The 14,404-nt window shown below is 41.7% G+C and overlaps 1 protein-coding gene across 1 annotated transcript in view; it reads right to left on the bottom strand.

Annotated features, from left to right (window-relative positions):
* PSMD14 (proteasome 26S subunit, non-ATPase 14) overlaps nt 1-12,025 on the bottom strand; it is a 70,612-nt gene extending 58,587 nt beyond the window's left edge. The window contains exons 1-2 of the mRNA XM_066612091.1: nt 11,742-12,025; nt 1,705-1,757 (exon numbers count right to left, since the gene is read on the bottom strand). Coding sequence (XP_066468188.1) covers nt 1,705-1,752 — 48 coding nt within the window. The 5' untranslated portion in view covers nt 1,753-1,757; nt 11,742-12,025. The remainder of the gene's footprint in view (nt 1-1,704; nt 1,758-11,741) is intronic.
* Between the last annotated feature and the right edge of the window lie 2,379 nt (nt 12,026-14,404).

Genomic DNA, 14,404 nt, shown 5'->3' with positions numbered 1-14,404 from the left:
CTGAGGCAATGTTCAGCTTCCCTTGTTGCTGGTCAGCATTCAGCTCAGTAGAATGCAGCCAGCCAGACGACCGTCCAGTAGATCTTTGATTTAAGACAGTCACTGATCTTCTTGTCGCAAAGGACACCGGTCATCACGCGCCACTTTGTCCAGGATGCATTTACTCATGCAGTGGTCTTGTGACTCAGGCTTGTTTGGGAAGGAGTTGCAGAAACACCAAAGGGAAACTTTACATATAAATACCAATGTGACTGTGCTGGGACCAGTTCAGTCAACGCCAAAGCTACTATATACACAAAAGCTACAGACAGAAAAAGTTACCTGGTCAAAACAATGGAAGATGGCATTATGTGGTGTCAAAAATAAAGATGATAGAAAGAAGCCATTGGAGCTTCTATTGCACAGCTGGCAGGGTTATTAAAGTAACATTATTCCTATATTTAAAAACAATCATATGAGATTGAAATGCTACAGATATGAATAATGGCAGACAGTTTTCAACATACTCTTTAAATCTTGGTGCATGGCTGTCACCATGGTAGTGCATGTGTCATAAGGTCTGCTCATGCACATGGCTCTATATCAGTGGTTCCCAACCATTTTTTCACTTGCATACCCTTTGACAGCCTATTTCCACGTTGTACCCCTCGAATTAGTAAAATGTGTGTTTGCAATTAATACAGTTATTTCAAATACATGTTTTCAACTACTGATCCATATCTGAAAACGCAAAAATTGATTACCAAAAACTAGCAGTCGGTGGGGCTTCCACAGCCAGCTAGCTGTCTTCCTTCCTGCCTTGCCAGCTCCGCAAGACATTCTAATATAGACCTACCTTTCCTGGCCTTACTCAATTCTTTTTCAGGAACCCCAAAAGAGCCTATCAAGTACCCCTGGGGGTTACACATACCCCAGGTTAGGACCCACGGCTCTATATGAAAAAGATTTCAAACCATCATTACTCTTTATCCTGTAAGTTTTTATTTTTAACAGATTTGGGGTTTTTTCCCCATTGCAGCAGTATCATATTGTGTCAATTCACCTGCTTCATGCCCCCCATGAACTATTAAAAGGTGCTTACATGTTCAATGTTGTACACATACAAATTATGTTTTGAAAGTTCAGGTAGAGTCACTGCAATCATTTACACTGGTATAATCATTAACCCCTGCTAATTGGGTAAGAGGCACTTTTTCAAGTGGGTGCTCCTTTTTTTAGCAGGGGCAGAGTAACTGGCCCACCTCACCCCAGCACTGTCTGTTCTAGTGGCTGTCTGCTGGTATTCATTTGCATCTTTTTAGATTGTGAGCCCTTTTGGGACAGGGAGCCATTTAGTTATTTGATTTTTCTCTGTAAACCGCTTTGTGAACTTTTAGTTGAAAAGCGGTATATAAATACTGTTAATACTGTTAATATATCTGATGAAGCACTTTCTTACAAGCTTATTTCACCATAAATCTTTATGGTGCCACAAGACACTGTATTTCGCTGCAGCAAAACATGGCTACTATTCCAGAATTCATATATATATTTAATTGCAAATTGATTAATAGAAATCAAAAATATATAGCAATGCATTTCGACCCTTACCATACTTCAAAACTGCAGCAGATGCATTATATTACTAAAATCCTCTATGGCACTTGGGACACAGATACTAGCCACCATAGCTAACATTAAAATACTGATAAGGTGAGTACTAACCTGTCCCAAGCCAGGCATCCCACCTCCAAGTCGCAGAAGTCTATCCATATTTTCTAGAGAATAAAAAGAAAAAGAAAGCATACCTAAGTTCTGACGTGTTTACTAAATTGTTCACCATATAATTCACCTTCAGTCACTCAGTACGTCAAAAATATTGGTAGTAATTACAACACAATATCAGACTTCCTGTTAATTAACACCACATATTAATTCGAGAAGCTGTCTCCCATGCTAATTAACAACCTTATTTTAACTGCATTGGTTTGGGGTGATCCCCAGTTCGGAAAAAGACAAGCATTTTTTCTTATACCTGCTTTCCCCTTACAAAGTTTGCAATCATTTACTTATTCCTCTTACCCCACTTACCTGAAAAAGCATCTTAAGGGCAAAGAAAACTCATCAACAATATATTAGAGTTTTCCTCAATTTGTCTGGAGCTCATCAATATAAAAATAATTGAAAAGTGAAGATTTTTAACATCCTCATTAGTAAGTTCTGTGCTAATTAACTTACAGCTTGTCAGTTAGCATCAAAACTACATGTGAAAGACGCTGAACAGATTATAGATTTCTGAATTAGCATCAAAAGCTTTTTTAATGAACTCATTACACCAAAAACACATTGTAAAATAAACACTAAATGCCTTTAGTTAAAACACTAAGGGCTGTACACTTGTTCCGTGCATTTCAAATTTGTTAAATATGGAATGCTGCAGGAAGAAACTGAGCAATGAACACCACAGCAATTGTTATGTTATATTTTAGTAGTAACATTTTCAGATACAATGTGCCGCTAATAGTTCTTAACATCCTGAGTATCTTATATACCAACAGCATATTTTCAATAGTCTGAACAGCTGATGAATTCCAGGATCCAGGCTCTGAACCCGTTTTAAGCAGCAGGATTGCACATGGGCAGATTTCCATCCCTGCCCTTCCCACACACCTCCTGAGTAATACCGAAGTGTCCACATATTTGGGATTACAGGCTTCCATGGCAGAAGGTACATGACTTCAGAGAGGCTCAAGTTACAGTGCCTCAGGTGTGTTTTCTGCACTAACAATTCTACTTACACTTGTGATGGAATGTTGGGAAGAAGAAACTTTAGATACAGATGCAACAACTTTTTTTGATACATTTGATAACAAAGTACTTGGCTTGACGTGATGAGATGCTTTTTGGCCTAGTTTATTTAGAGTACATTAAGTCAGTCAACCCAGTTCAGGGGTCCATTAACACATGTGTGTGCTTGAAAGTGCACAAGTACCCATGCATAGAAGGGTGGCTCTCCAATGACTTCAATGTTAGGGCAGCAGTTAAATACCTTCCAGTACACATGGAATTTCATCACTACAACTCTACATTGACAATATTAACACAAAAACTCCACATTGGATGGCGAATAGAGCTCTGAATTGAGTCAACTGACTTGGTTGTCAACATCTACGCTTACTGCTTTCAGTAAATTCAACAACTACTATTTTTTTAATGTTCAAGGATATGACTACTTAAATTTATATCCCTTCTTTCCCTCCAAATAAACTGAGCACTTATTTATAATTTGTGTTTTCTATAATGAACTGTACTCAAGGCAGCTCACAACATGATAGTTGGCAAACAAAATAGTTTCCACTGCCCACTGAAGGTAAAAGTTTACGTTTATCAAATCATATTCTGGAATATTCCTAGGCTTTCTACAGAGCCTCAATAACCAGACTGAAGAGAGTAGGTCACAGCACACTGGGTTCTCAAACTACTGTACCAAAGTCACAAACAAGGTTAACACATCTGCAGCACGAAACCAACTTTGTAATGAAACTATAAATATTCTCAGAAATATGTGGATAAGCATACTGCCATATGTATAAATTGAAAGATAAAAGATACAGAGTGACCCCCCAAAAAAACAGAACCCACAAATCTTTGAATAAAACTGTTCATTTTAATTTTTATTCTTTTTTCTTCCAGGATATACAAGTCGACTTTGTGCATGAAATATTGGAACAATAATCTTCCCCAATATGTTTGAAGTTTGAGTCCAGTAAGCTTCTTGAAATTTACTGGACCTTTGTAGGATTTAATAAAATTTTTATGGGTTCTGTTTTTTGGGGGTCACCCTATACTTTGCTGTTTAAAGTTATATGTATATTATACAACTGCGAAAGAAAGTGAATTTTAATACCAAGGTAAAGAGCAACCAGCATAGGGAGTCCAGATACACTCATGTAGCTGGGAGTGGCAAATGAATTGCTATTTTGTTCCTTCTGTTACCCAAACCAAAGCTTATTGGTAGAGCAAATATTTTGCATTCAGAAGATTCTGAATTGGTTGCTACAGTGAAAAAAGGATCTCAGGTAATCAGTTCTAGAAAGACCTCTGCCACAGGCCAAGGACAGCCACTAATAGTCGGCGTAGACAATCCTGGGCTAGATGGACACACAGTGTAAGGGTGCAAGGCAGATTCAAATAACTCAGAGGCAAAAGGTCTATTTGGGGTAGACTGGAGAAAGAAAGTAGCACAACTCTGCACTCCTCCACCTGATGTTATGCCATGTCAAACTGGAACAAGTCACATACTCCAGGCTGTACAGAGAATGCTTTCTACATATGCCTCTATAGTGCAGATTATAGAAAGTCTCACTAATTTTAAACAAAACTGCAAGATACTTAGAGCCAAAATATTACACTAATGCATAGTTAAGTTGTTGCAGACTTGCTTCCAGAGTAAAACAGCAAGATGGAACTATAGAAAGGGCAAGCTCCTTTCTATAGCTCCTCTCCCCAGGCCCCCAACTGTGATGTCTGTAGCTGCTACTCACTTTACGGTCCAGCACATGAGGGCCAAATTACAGCTAACACTCCTTTCTCTGTTGTAAAGAAGTTGTGGATGATAGCATGTAGTTCAGCACTGAATTCTTTCAAGGCTGCATCCACAGCATCAGGCAAGCTATAAGAGCCTTGCTGGGACAGGTCAAAGTTCATCTGGTTCAGTTTCCTGTTTTTCACACTGGTCAAGTACATGGGTTCTGGGAAGCCCATTAGCAGAAGCTCAGGGCATAACTCTCTCCTATCCCTGCACATTACTGCTAAACCTGGAGGTGGCATAGTCTGACATACTTGTTCTCCATGCCAATGATGCTATTAGCAACATTCCAGCAAGATGGTCATTTGTCCATTAGGACAGAGAACGATCACATTAAAGGTTAACCTTTAGTTCAAGGGTCTCCAAACTATGGCCTGGGGGGGGCCAAACCCAGTCCACCAGAAGATTTTAGCCCACAGCATGTTGGTGGGGAAGCCTTAATGTTATGGCTTGTAACAACCAGGTAACCATGCCAGGTAACCATATGGCCTTGTGCCTTGGACATAGTTCCACAGAAGATCACCTCAGAAGGCTCTGTGCCTGTGGGGAATCCTTTAAGGGTAGTCTGAGAGGTAGGCTTTCAGCCTTGCGCACCAATTGGAAGGTGGCCAAAATGAGGGAGGGAGAGGGCAAAGGGGTGGGGCTGCAGCTTATATGGCAAAAAAATAACATAAAATCAAACTGAACAGATGCCCCCACATTTTATTTATTTATTCTCCACTTAACAAAATAAGTTAATAAAATTCATTGAGTAGCAAAATACCAGCAACCTGCTGACATTCTGCCCAGGAAGGTTGCAATATGTGTAGGTTGTGGTGGAAAGGCTGGTATTTGTAAAACCATATCCTGCTGTTTACAAAAAAGATCCAAGTAAAACTTATTCATTCATTTAAATTTTATTTATTAAATGTAATACTTATTTTTTCAGCCCTCAAATATATGCAAAATATACAACATGGCCCTCATACTGAAAAGTTTGGAGACTCCTGCTTTAGTCAACGTGAGACAGGCTGAAATGGGACTGAAGAACCAGTGATACCAAATACAATGAGTTCCGTTGTCTATCCAGACACTCGAAAGAAAAAGGTTTCTAAACAATCTAAGCAACATATTTTCATTGCTACCTAGACTAGCTATGCCAACTATTCTGTTTTTACCTACTGGGCCTCCAAACCCAGAAGTAACTGTCAATGATGTCATCAGCAGTCGCTTCTGGGAGCCATGCACTGCGTTCACAGTGTGGAACGGCACTGTGGCTCCTGAGTTTGAAAACCACTAAGTATCCCCAACTCGCTGTAATCTGGGTACCAGTTTCAGGCAACACAGAACCCAGGTTAGTGAAGGAAGTCACAAGAGAAAGGGAAAAAGTAATAGAAGACATGCAGGATCCTGCAATCCAATCCCTAAACCCAAGTTAAGACTATACCAGCCCTAAGAGAATGTTGGAGATCAGCCTTTATTAGCTATTTACAGTGGTTAAACATTTTATGAAAGCTGAAAAGCATTTTTCACATTTTCATATGGACAAGTTTTTGCAGATGGATGCTGTTGAGGTGCCAAAAAAAATAATAGTTAATGAACAAGTACACCAGGAGTTCTCCACAAATGCAATAGTATCTTCCAATTATCATAAGCTTTCCACATGCAAATATTAATGCATAATGCAGTATTGTTTTAATAGCTATTCCAATGCAAAAATGCTACTCAGAATTTTAAGTTTGGGTGAAACACAGTAAACAGAGCAGTGCAAACATATTACTATTGATTTTGTAAAATCTTCTTTTAACAGCTAGTTATACATTCTTCAACAGGTTCCTATATACCCACCTCTCAAGTTATTTCAACACCTACCATATATGAGCATTCTCACCCCAGACACCCATGTGATGGGTAGAGAAGAACGTCAATTAGAAGAACAAAGAGAGACAGGAAGCATAACACATGGGGGCCAAAGATTTCCCCCTTTGTTGAACATGACAGCTGGATGAAATAAGCCTCTCTTTGAGCCTCTTTGCTACAGTATTTCTAGCATGAAACTGCCCCAGATTAAAGACACTCATCTGGAGCAGCACTACTTCTAGATAAATATGCAACAGTTACTTAAATCAGACCTTAGTACTGTATTTGTTTTCCCAAGCCAATTACTAGAAATCAACTTTGCCTGCAACACAAGCATCTAGCCTGGTTGAATTCTGTCCAGCTGACTTATTTTAATTGTTCGATTTAAAAAAATTAACCTATTTTTCACAAGAACTCATATTGGATCACAAACAAAACCCTAGAACACAATATTACAATAAAAATTAACACAATAAAATGCAGATAAAAGCAGGCAGTAAAAGCATAATCCAACAACTAAAATATACATATGATTAAAGAGGAGAAGGCCTTAATGCAGCCATTTTCAACCTTTTTCATCTCACACTGACAAGGCGCTAAATTTCTCAAGGCAGTTTTTCAAGATATATTTTATTTTAAAAATGAATATTAAGGTTGTGTTTTAAAGTCCAATAACAAAAATTTTAATAATTGTGTTGATGAGTGTTTCCGTTTCAGTCCTCTATTATTTCTGTCAGTTCATCTTTTTCTGCAACAGTTAAGTCTGCTGACTTGCATGCACTTAACAAATGGATCTCTCAACCAGTCCAAGGAAGATACACCAAGATGGGAAATATACATCAACGTTGGAAAATACATTTTGTAGAATTAAATCAACAAGATTTTTATCCAGTCTCCCAGTATAACTAACTGCTTCCAAAAAAATCATAACCAAGTGTCTTTTGGGTTTTTGATTGGTTTCCTTGAGTATTTCCTGCCACTTGTGTATTTCCTGACTTTGGTTGATGTATATTAAATAGCTCCTGCTTCTCCCTGTTTGAATGGGAAGCTTGGCACTGCTTGGACAAAAAAGGAATTACTGCACAACTCATAAATGGGTCTTTCAGTCTTAAAAATAGCTGTAGACTCTGTCTACAACATAGAGCAGAGGTTCCCAAACTGGAGAATCACAATGCCCCAGCCAGGGAAGCTCTGCCTCTGCCCCCTTAAGGGGTAGGGCAACAGCAATAGTAGCAACAGTCAGGAAAATCATGCTGCTCCTGGAGAGGAAAGGGGTTTCTCCTACTTATCTGGGGGTCACAATGGCTTTCTGGAGGGTCCAGGAAGCCTGCAGTCCTCCTGGCAGCTCCAAACCGCTTTGAAAAAGAAAAAAAAACACTTCCAGTTCCATGATGAAAATAGGAAGCTTTTCTTTTTCCTTTTTCACAGCAGTTTGGAGCTGCTAGGAGGGCTGCAGAGGGAGTTGCAGGCTCCCTGGACTCTCCAGAGAGCCATAGTGACCCCCAGGTAAGTAGGAAAAACCCCTTACCTCCCTGGCAGCAGCATGATCAGCCCTGAGAGTTTGGGAACCACTGATGTAAAGTCTTGGAAATGGCACAGTTTTATTGGAAAAAGGTAGGAACACCTATTTTGGTGCACTGTTTTTGTTTTTAAAACTATTTAAATTCGGACCCCGGTATCTGCAGATTCTTTACATGCAGGGGTTCCAGAACTAATAACCAGAACATAAAAGTGAGAATAATGTGAAAGATGCATTATTATTATAAAGATGTAACTAAGAAAAAATCCAAGTTGCTACGTAACAGCAGTTTGCATTCTGAAACAAAATCAAAGAAAACTGAGAAGCCCTATTTGAAAAAGAAAGTTCACATAATTAAAGTAAACTAAAAGAAAAACTTTGGCACAACAAACACAACAGTGACAGACAGGTATATCACAGATGTCACCAGCAACTTGGGAAAAATTTGGCTAGCTTTCTTCTAAACAGATATGGATTTCTTCTAAGGCTTCTTCATCACCATTATTAGAGAAGGTAGGTTATGACTTTACATTGAGATGCCCCTATGAAAGGTGTCATCTGGCATTATCTTGCTATAACAAGAGCTCTGGTCTGGAACCTAAGAGATCTAGGTTCAAGTCCTCACTGAGACATAAGGTTAGGCAGTCTTGTTGAAAGCCAATGTACTTGACAAGTGGTATGTTACCCTAGAAGATCAAAGCACGTTGTGCATTAAAAATATACTTCTGAAATGAAGAGCAATAAAATGATCAGGCCAGAAGCAACTAGCAGGATCAGCGAGGTGGTGATTACCCTCTGCAACCCATTGCAATGTTCTTGCTTTTCAAAGAAATGAGAAGGAACTAAATATATATATATCTAATAACATATTGCCACACCCACAGCCTCTTATGCAAGTCTATGGTGCGGCCACATTTGGAATAGTGTGTTCAGTTCTGGTTGACACAACACAAGGAAGATATTGTACGGCTGAAAACATATGAGAGGCTAATCAAAATCATCAGCTAACCCCACCTCTTCTAATCTAATGCAACAATTATTATCGGATCCAGTCCTGCCTATAGAGATCACAGATCTTCTAACTAAAATTAAGTCAATAGGGTTGGACACTGCAGTTAGGTATGATTGGTTGTGATGCAGCTTACAGAATTGTCAAAGGAAGAATTCTGGATATTGAACAACAAGAGCTGTTTAGTGCCGCCAGAACCACATGTTCTCCACTCCATCTTCATATTCCAGTCAGTTTTGGGAAACCGGCCTCCTTCTTTTACCACCTGGTGTGCCCACAGGCCCGGAGAGCTTTCACACTGGCAAGGTGTAACGCTCTTCCGTCAGCCTTGTTAACAGGCAGGTTCAGCGGTATCCCCTACTTAGAGAGGAAATGCAAGTGTGGTAGGGATTGCGTTGAGACTTTAACACATACCTTTTTTTACTGCCCGCTACATGTTGTGTCACGCAAGAAATTTCTAGGTCCATTGCTAGCTAGGATGCAGGGCTGGGAGGATTCAACCATGCTTCAGTCTCTCCTTTCCACTCCTGATCCTGATACTCTGGATAATGTTGCTTCCTTTTTATCTGGGGTAATAGCCAGGCAGAGCCCTGGGACTCTGGGCAGTGACTGATGTTTATGCTTATGTTGTGTTGTCTTTGTATATTCCTGTTCTGTTCTTTCTCTGTATTTTATGCCAATAAAGGTCTTACTGAACTGAACTGAAATCATCAGCAGGCTGTAGCATCTGCCTTACAGTATAAGGGCAATGTTTGGAGCTTTTTAGTTTTCTTAAGAAGGTTAATAAGGGAGGGGAAACATGACTGAAACTTATAAAGTGATGCATTGTGTGGAGAGAGTGGATACAGATAAATTTTTCTATCTCTCACAAGGGTCATTCAATGAAATTGATTGATGAAAACTTTTAAGATGTACAAAATAGGATATTTCTTCACACAGAATGTAATTAGGATGTGAAATTCATTGCTACAAGTTGTGGTGACAGCCGCTAGCTTGGATGGTTTTAAACTTTAAAGGGAGAGTGGATAAATTCATGAAGTGCAGGTCCACCAGCAGCTGCTAATCATGACAGCTATGTACTACTTCCAGGTTCAGCACCACTATATCATTGAATACTAATTGCAGGGAGGCAATGACAGGAGATAAATATGCCTCTCTTTTCTACTTTTGGACTTCCAGGAGGCAGCTGGTGGATCATCACTGTGGAAAACAGGATGCTGAACTAGAAAGGCCTCTCATCTGATCCAGCAGGGTTTCTCTTTTATCCTTATTGTAGTAAAAAAAAAGTTGTGCAACATGGCACGAGTTTTAGTCAAAGATCCTCACATTTTTAATCTTTTACATATCACAAGTTCTTTAAAAAGTGATGGAAACATCCACAAGACTTCAAGTGGCACACCAAATCTGAGAGGCTGGAACTTGCCACACCATAAAAGACATGTGCCCCCTTCCTTGTTCTTTTATCTTCTGAAACAGCATATACATAATATGATAGGTGAGGGGACAGGGAAAAGAGATCACATATGGGTGAAATTACAAACCACGCCTTACTGGCACACTTTCCATAATTTTTTTTTAATCCTCCTTGTTTGTTTCAAAAACCACTCTTTGGGGGTTATTTCTATGTTACTAAAGAAGTAGAGAGAGAGAGAAGGAGAGAAAAAGGAAGGAGAGGACAGAAGATGTGAATTAAGTTCCTCACAGCTCAATCCCACTGATCAGGGGTGGGCAAATTTTCGACTTTAGGGATCCTGGACCTTCAACAATTGTGTAGGAACAAGATGTGAGATGACAAGCTGCATCTGCTGAAATTCCCTTTTCTACACAATTGTTAAAGGTCCAGGAATGCTAAAGCTGAAAGTTTGCCCATCCCTGCTATAGATCAGTGTTTCTCCAACTGTGAGTCTGGACCCAACTGGTCATGAGCCAATTTCAGGTGGGTCCCCATTCATTTCAATATTTTATTTTCAACATATTAACACCACCATGGAATGTGACTGCATTTGAGGAAATGTTACAATCTGTACTTTCAACAGGTTACTATGTATATTCTTTTAACAATGATAGTCTATGGAGCTTACTCTTGGGTAGGTTTGGATAGGATTGCAGCCTCAGAATGTTAAAAATTTTCCTGCTTGACGATGTCATTTCTGGCCATTACATCACTTCCAGCTTAATGACATCACTTCTGGTGGTTCCAGACAGCGTGTCATTCTAAAAAGTGGGTCCCGGTGCTAAGATGTTTGAGAACTGCCACTATGTAGACCCAGAATTAAGTGCTGCTGTGCTCTATGGGGCTTACTTCCAGGAAAGCGTGCATAGGACTGCAGCCTCAGAGCCCAGTCTACGCCTGTCTACTCAGAAGTAAGCCCCATCAGAGTCAATGGGGCTTACACCCAGGAAAGTGTGGCTGGGACTGCAGCCTGAGAGTCCAAGCCTATGCGTGTCTACACAGAAGTAAGCCCCGTTACAATCAATGGGGCTTACTCCCAGGAAAGTGTGCAAAGGACTGCAGCCTCAGTCGCAAGCCCCGAGCCCACTGAGTTCAATGGCTCTGATCTCAGTCCACACGTTAGAGGGAGATTCTTGCTAGAACGTTGTGTTTCAACGTTCTCATCTCCTCCCCCCCCCCCCGCGAAGCTGACTGGAACAGCGGCACTGCTGTTCCACTAAGAGACTCTCCCCCACCGCAGGTCAACACAGCCTGCCTTCCTCGACACACTAACGGCACGGCACGCGCAGCGGCGTTCCCCCTCCCTTCGCTCTTCCCTCACGCCCCTCCCCTAACGCCACGCGCAACGACTCACCTCCTTCCGACCGTTAAAACCCAACCGTCGCTCTCTGTCCCCCGCCAACCACCGCGCGATGAATCAGCTCGAATTCATTCAACAGCGACACGCACGGTCCGGCAGGCCTTCCTCAAAAAAGCACTTCCGGGGTCAAAACAAATGAATAAAAGCATCCGCAACTTCCTCTCCCGTCGCCTTTTGGTTTCTGTACCTGACAACCAATAGCATGCGCGGACGTGGAGCCATAGCAACGGGCTGTCCCGCCCACTGCTCAGCTTTTAAAGCCCGTCGCGCTCTCTGCTTAGGGCCCGGCCTTCAGTATACACTTGTCAATCACGCGCGTGCGTGTTGGGGAGTCCCTGGAAGCTTGAGCGTTGTACTGGCCTAGTCCTTCCTGTAGGCTCTGGGAGCTGATTGGTTGTGGCTCTGCAGCACGTGCTGCTGCCTGTGTAGAGAAGCTCACCTGCCCTTTGCACCAGGGATGCACAGTGGGTGGGGATGGAGGTGAGGCAGAGCCTCCCCAGGGGAGCCCTTCAAAAAGCGCCACTGCCGTGTGAGGCACCCAAGCTGTGGGTGCTTGGGGACTCAACAGCTCTCATGCCTCCAGAGTCCAGGCAGCCCAATCCTAACTTGTGCTGGCGCAGCCAGGCTGCTCGGCCTGCACTGTATCCAGCGCAGGTTAGGAAGATGCTAACTGTGCTGGCGGAGCACTCCTTTAGGATTGCACTCTGACAAAGTAATGTTGTGCAGCTGCAATGCAGCTTCGAAGTAAGCGAACAAACATTCCCTTACCTTGAGAAGGCCTCCATGATTCCCACCCCCGCACACAGCAGAATGCAGCACACACCCTATTGGCATGACTGCATTGGCGCTGAAAAGTTGGATAGAATTGGACCCCAAGTCACCCATTAACTAGCAGGATAAAAAGGAGAGCACTTATTCACATAATCAAGAGAGGGAAAGGCAGCTTTGCTGGTTTTCTCCCAAAATGGAGTTTTAGCTACCTAAGGCAGTAGTAGCCATGTCAAAGCAATTACTATTGTATTTTGCTTATCTGTTTCCCAGAGGTGAATGGCAGGTCATCAATGGAAGCAGAGTATGTGTCATTCCACCTCTAATCTAGGGCAGTGATTGTCAAACTATGGGTCTGTTTCTTTTCTGCCACCACTGCAGCAGCAGAGCAGAGCACTGCTCCTACCAGTAGGGGTTGGAAGAATCTAGGGAAGGTTCTGGTTTGGGAGGTACTCAGGAATAATAAATGGGGAGAGGGAAGCACAGGAGTAGCACTTCAGGGCCTAGTCCCAGGCAACCAAAGGGCTTAAGGCTGGGTCTGATCATGCAACATGACCATAAGAAGAGCCCTACTGGATCACACCAGAGGACTAACTGGTCCAGCAGCCTGTACATCCCCTCTCACCATGGTTCTCTTACAATTGATATTCAGAAGCACACTGATGTTGAACCTAGAGGTAGCATACACAGATACAGTTGTTATGAGCATGATAGGTGCTGGACCTGGAAGCAGTAGGTAGCTATCATTGATGGACATGTCTTTCATGAATTTGTCTTTGAGAACAGAATGAATATGGGAGGGTTTTAATGGAAAGCTTCCTCTAAGTTATTTCCCATAATCCTACCTGGGCATTAAAGAACTGATTTCAGCATATCCTAATTTAAATCCTGGGAACTGTTTTATTGGATTCTTTAATAAGTACGCTATATAATGTACACATATAACTTAATACTCACACCTAACACGACCATCTGCTAAGGTTTTATACTTTTAAGAACTGTATACAAAGCAGAAATTAACAAGTGAAGTTTTTCACATAATTGAATTTCCACGTTGGGAAAAGCACTTTCTAAATAGGTAACTGTTGAACTTCTGCCTATCACACAAGTATTAAAATAATGGAGAATTTGTCCATCCGAAAGATGGCACCTTTGCTCACAATGTAGCATAGCATTCCCTGTATGGGATTAATATGAAAATATTTCATACGAACGATGCTAATAAGAACATAAGAACAGCCCCACTGGATCAGGCCATAGGCCCATCTAGTCCAGCTTCCTGTATCTCACAGCGGCCCACCAAATGCCCCAGGGAGCACACCAGATAACAAGAGACCTCATCCTGGTGCCCTCCCTTGCATCTGGCATTCTGACATAACCCATTTCTAAAATCAGGAGGTTGCGCATACACATCATGGCTTGTACCCCATAATGGATTTTTCCTCCAGAAACTTGTCCAATCCCCTTTTAAAGGCGTCTAGGCTAGACGCCAGCACCACATCCTGTGGCAAGGAGTTTCACAGACCGACCACACGCTGAGTAAAGAAATATTTTCTTTTGTCTGTCCTAACCCGCCCAACACTCAATTTTAGTGGATGTCCCCTGGTTCTGGTATTATGTGAGAGTGTAAAGAGCATCTCCCTATCCACTCTGTCCATCCCCTGCATAATTTTGTATGTCTCAATCATGTCCCCCCTCAGGCGTCTCTTTTCTAGGCTGAAGAGGCCCAAACGCCGTAGCCTTTCCTCATAAGGAAGGTGCCCCAGCCCCGTAATCATCTTAGTCGCTCTCTTTTGCACCTTTTCCATTTCCACTATGTCTATTTTGAGATGCGGCGACCAGAACTGGACACAATACTCCAGGTGTGGCCTTACCATAGATTTGTACAA

The sequence above is a fragment of the Tiliqua scincoides genome, chromosome 1, assembly GCF_035046505.1.
Source record: "Tiliqua scincoides isolate rTilSci1 chromosome 1, rTilSci1.hap2, whole genome shotgun sequence".
Taxonomy (NCBI): domain Eukaryota; kingdom Metazoa; phylum Chordata; class Lepidosauria; order Squamata; family Scincidae; genus Tiliqua; species Tiliqua scincoides.
The sequence above is the reverse complement of the archived record's forward strand: the minus strand, read 5'-3'. Positions and strand labels throughout refer to the sequence as shown.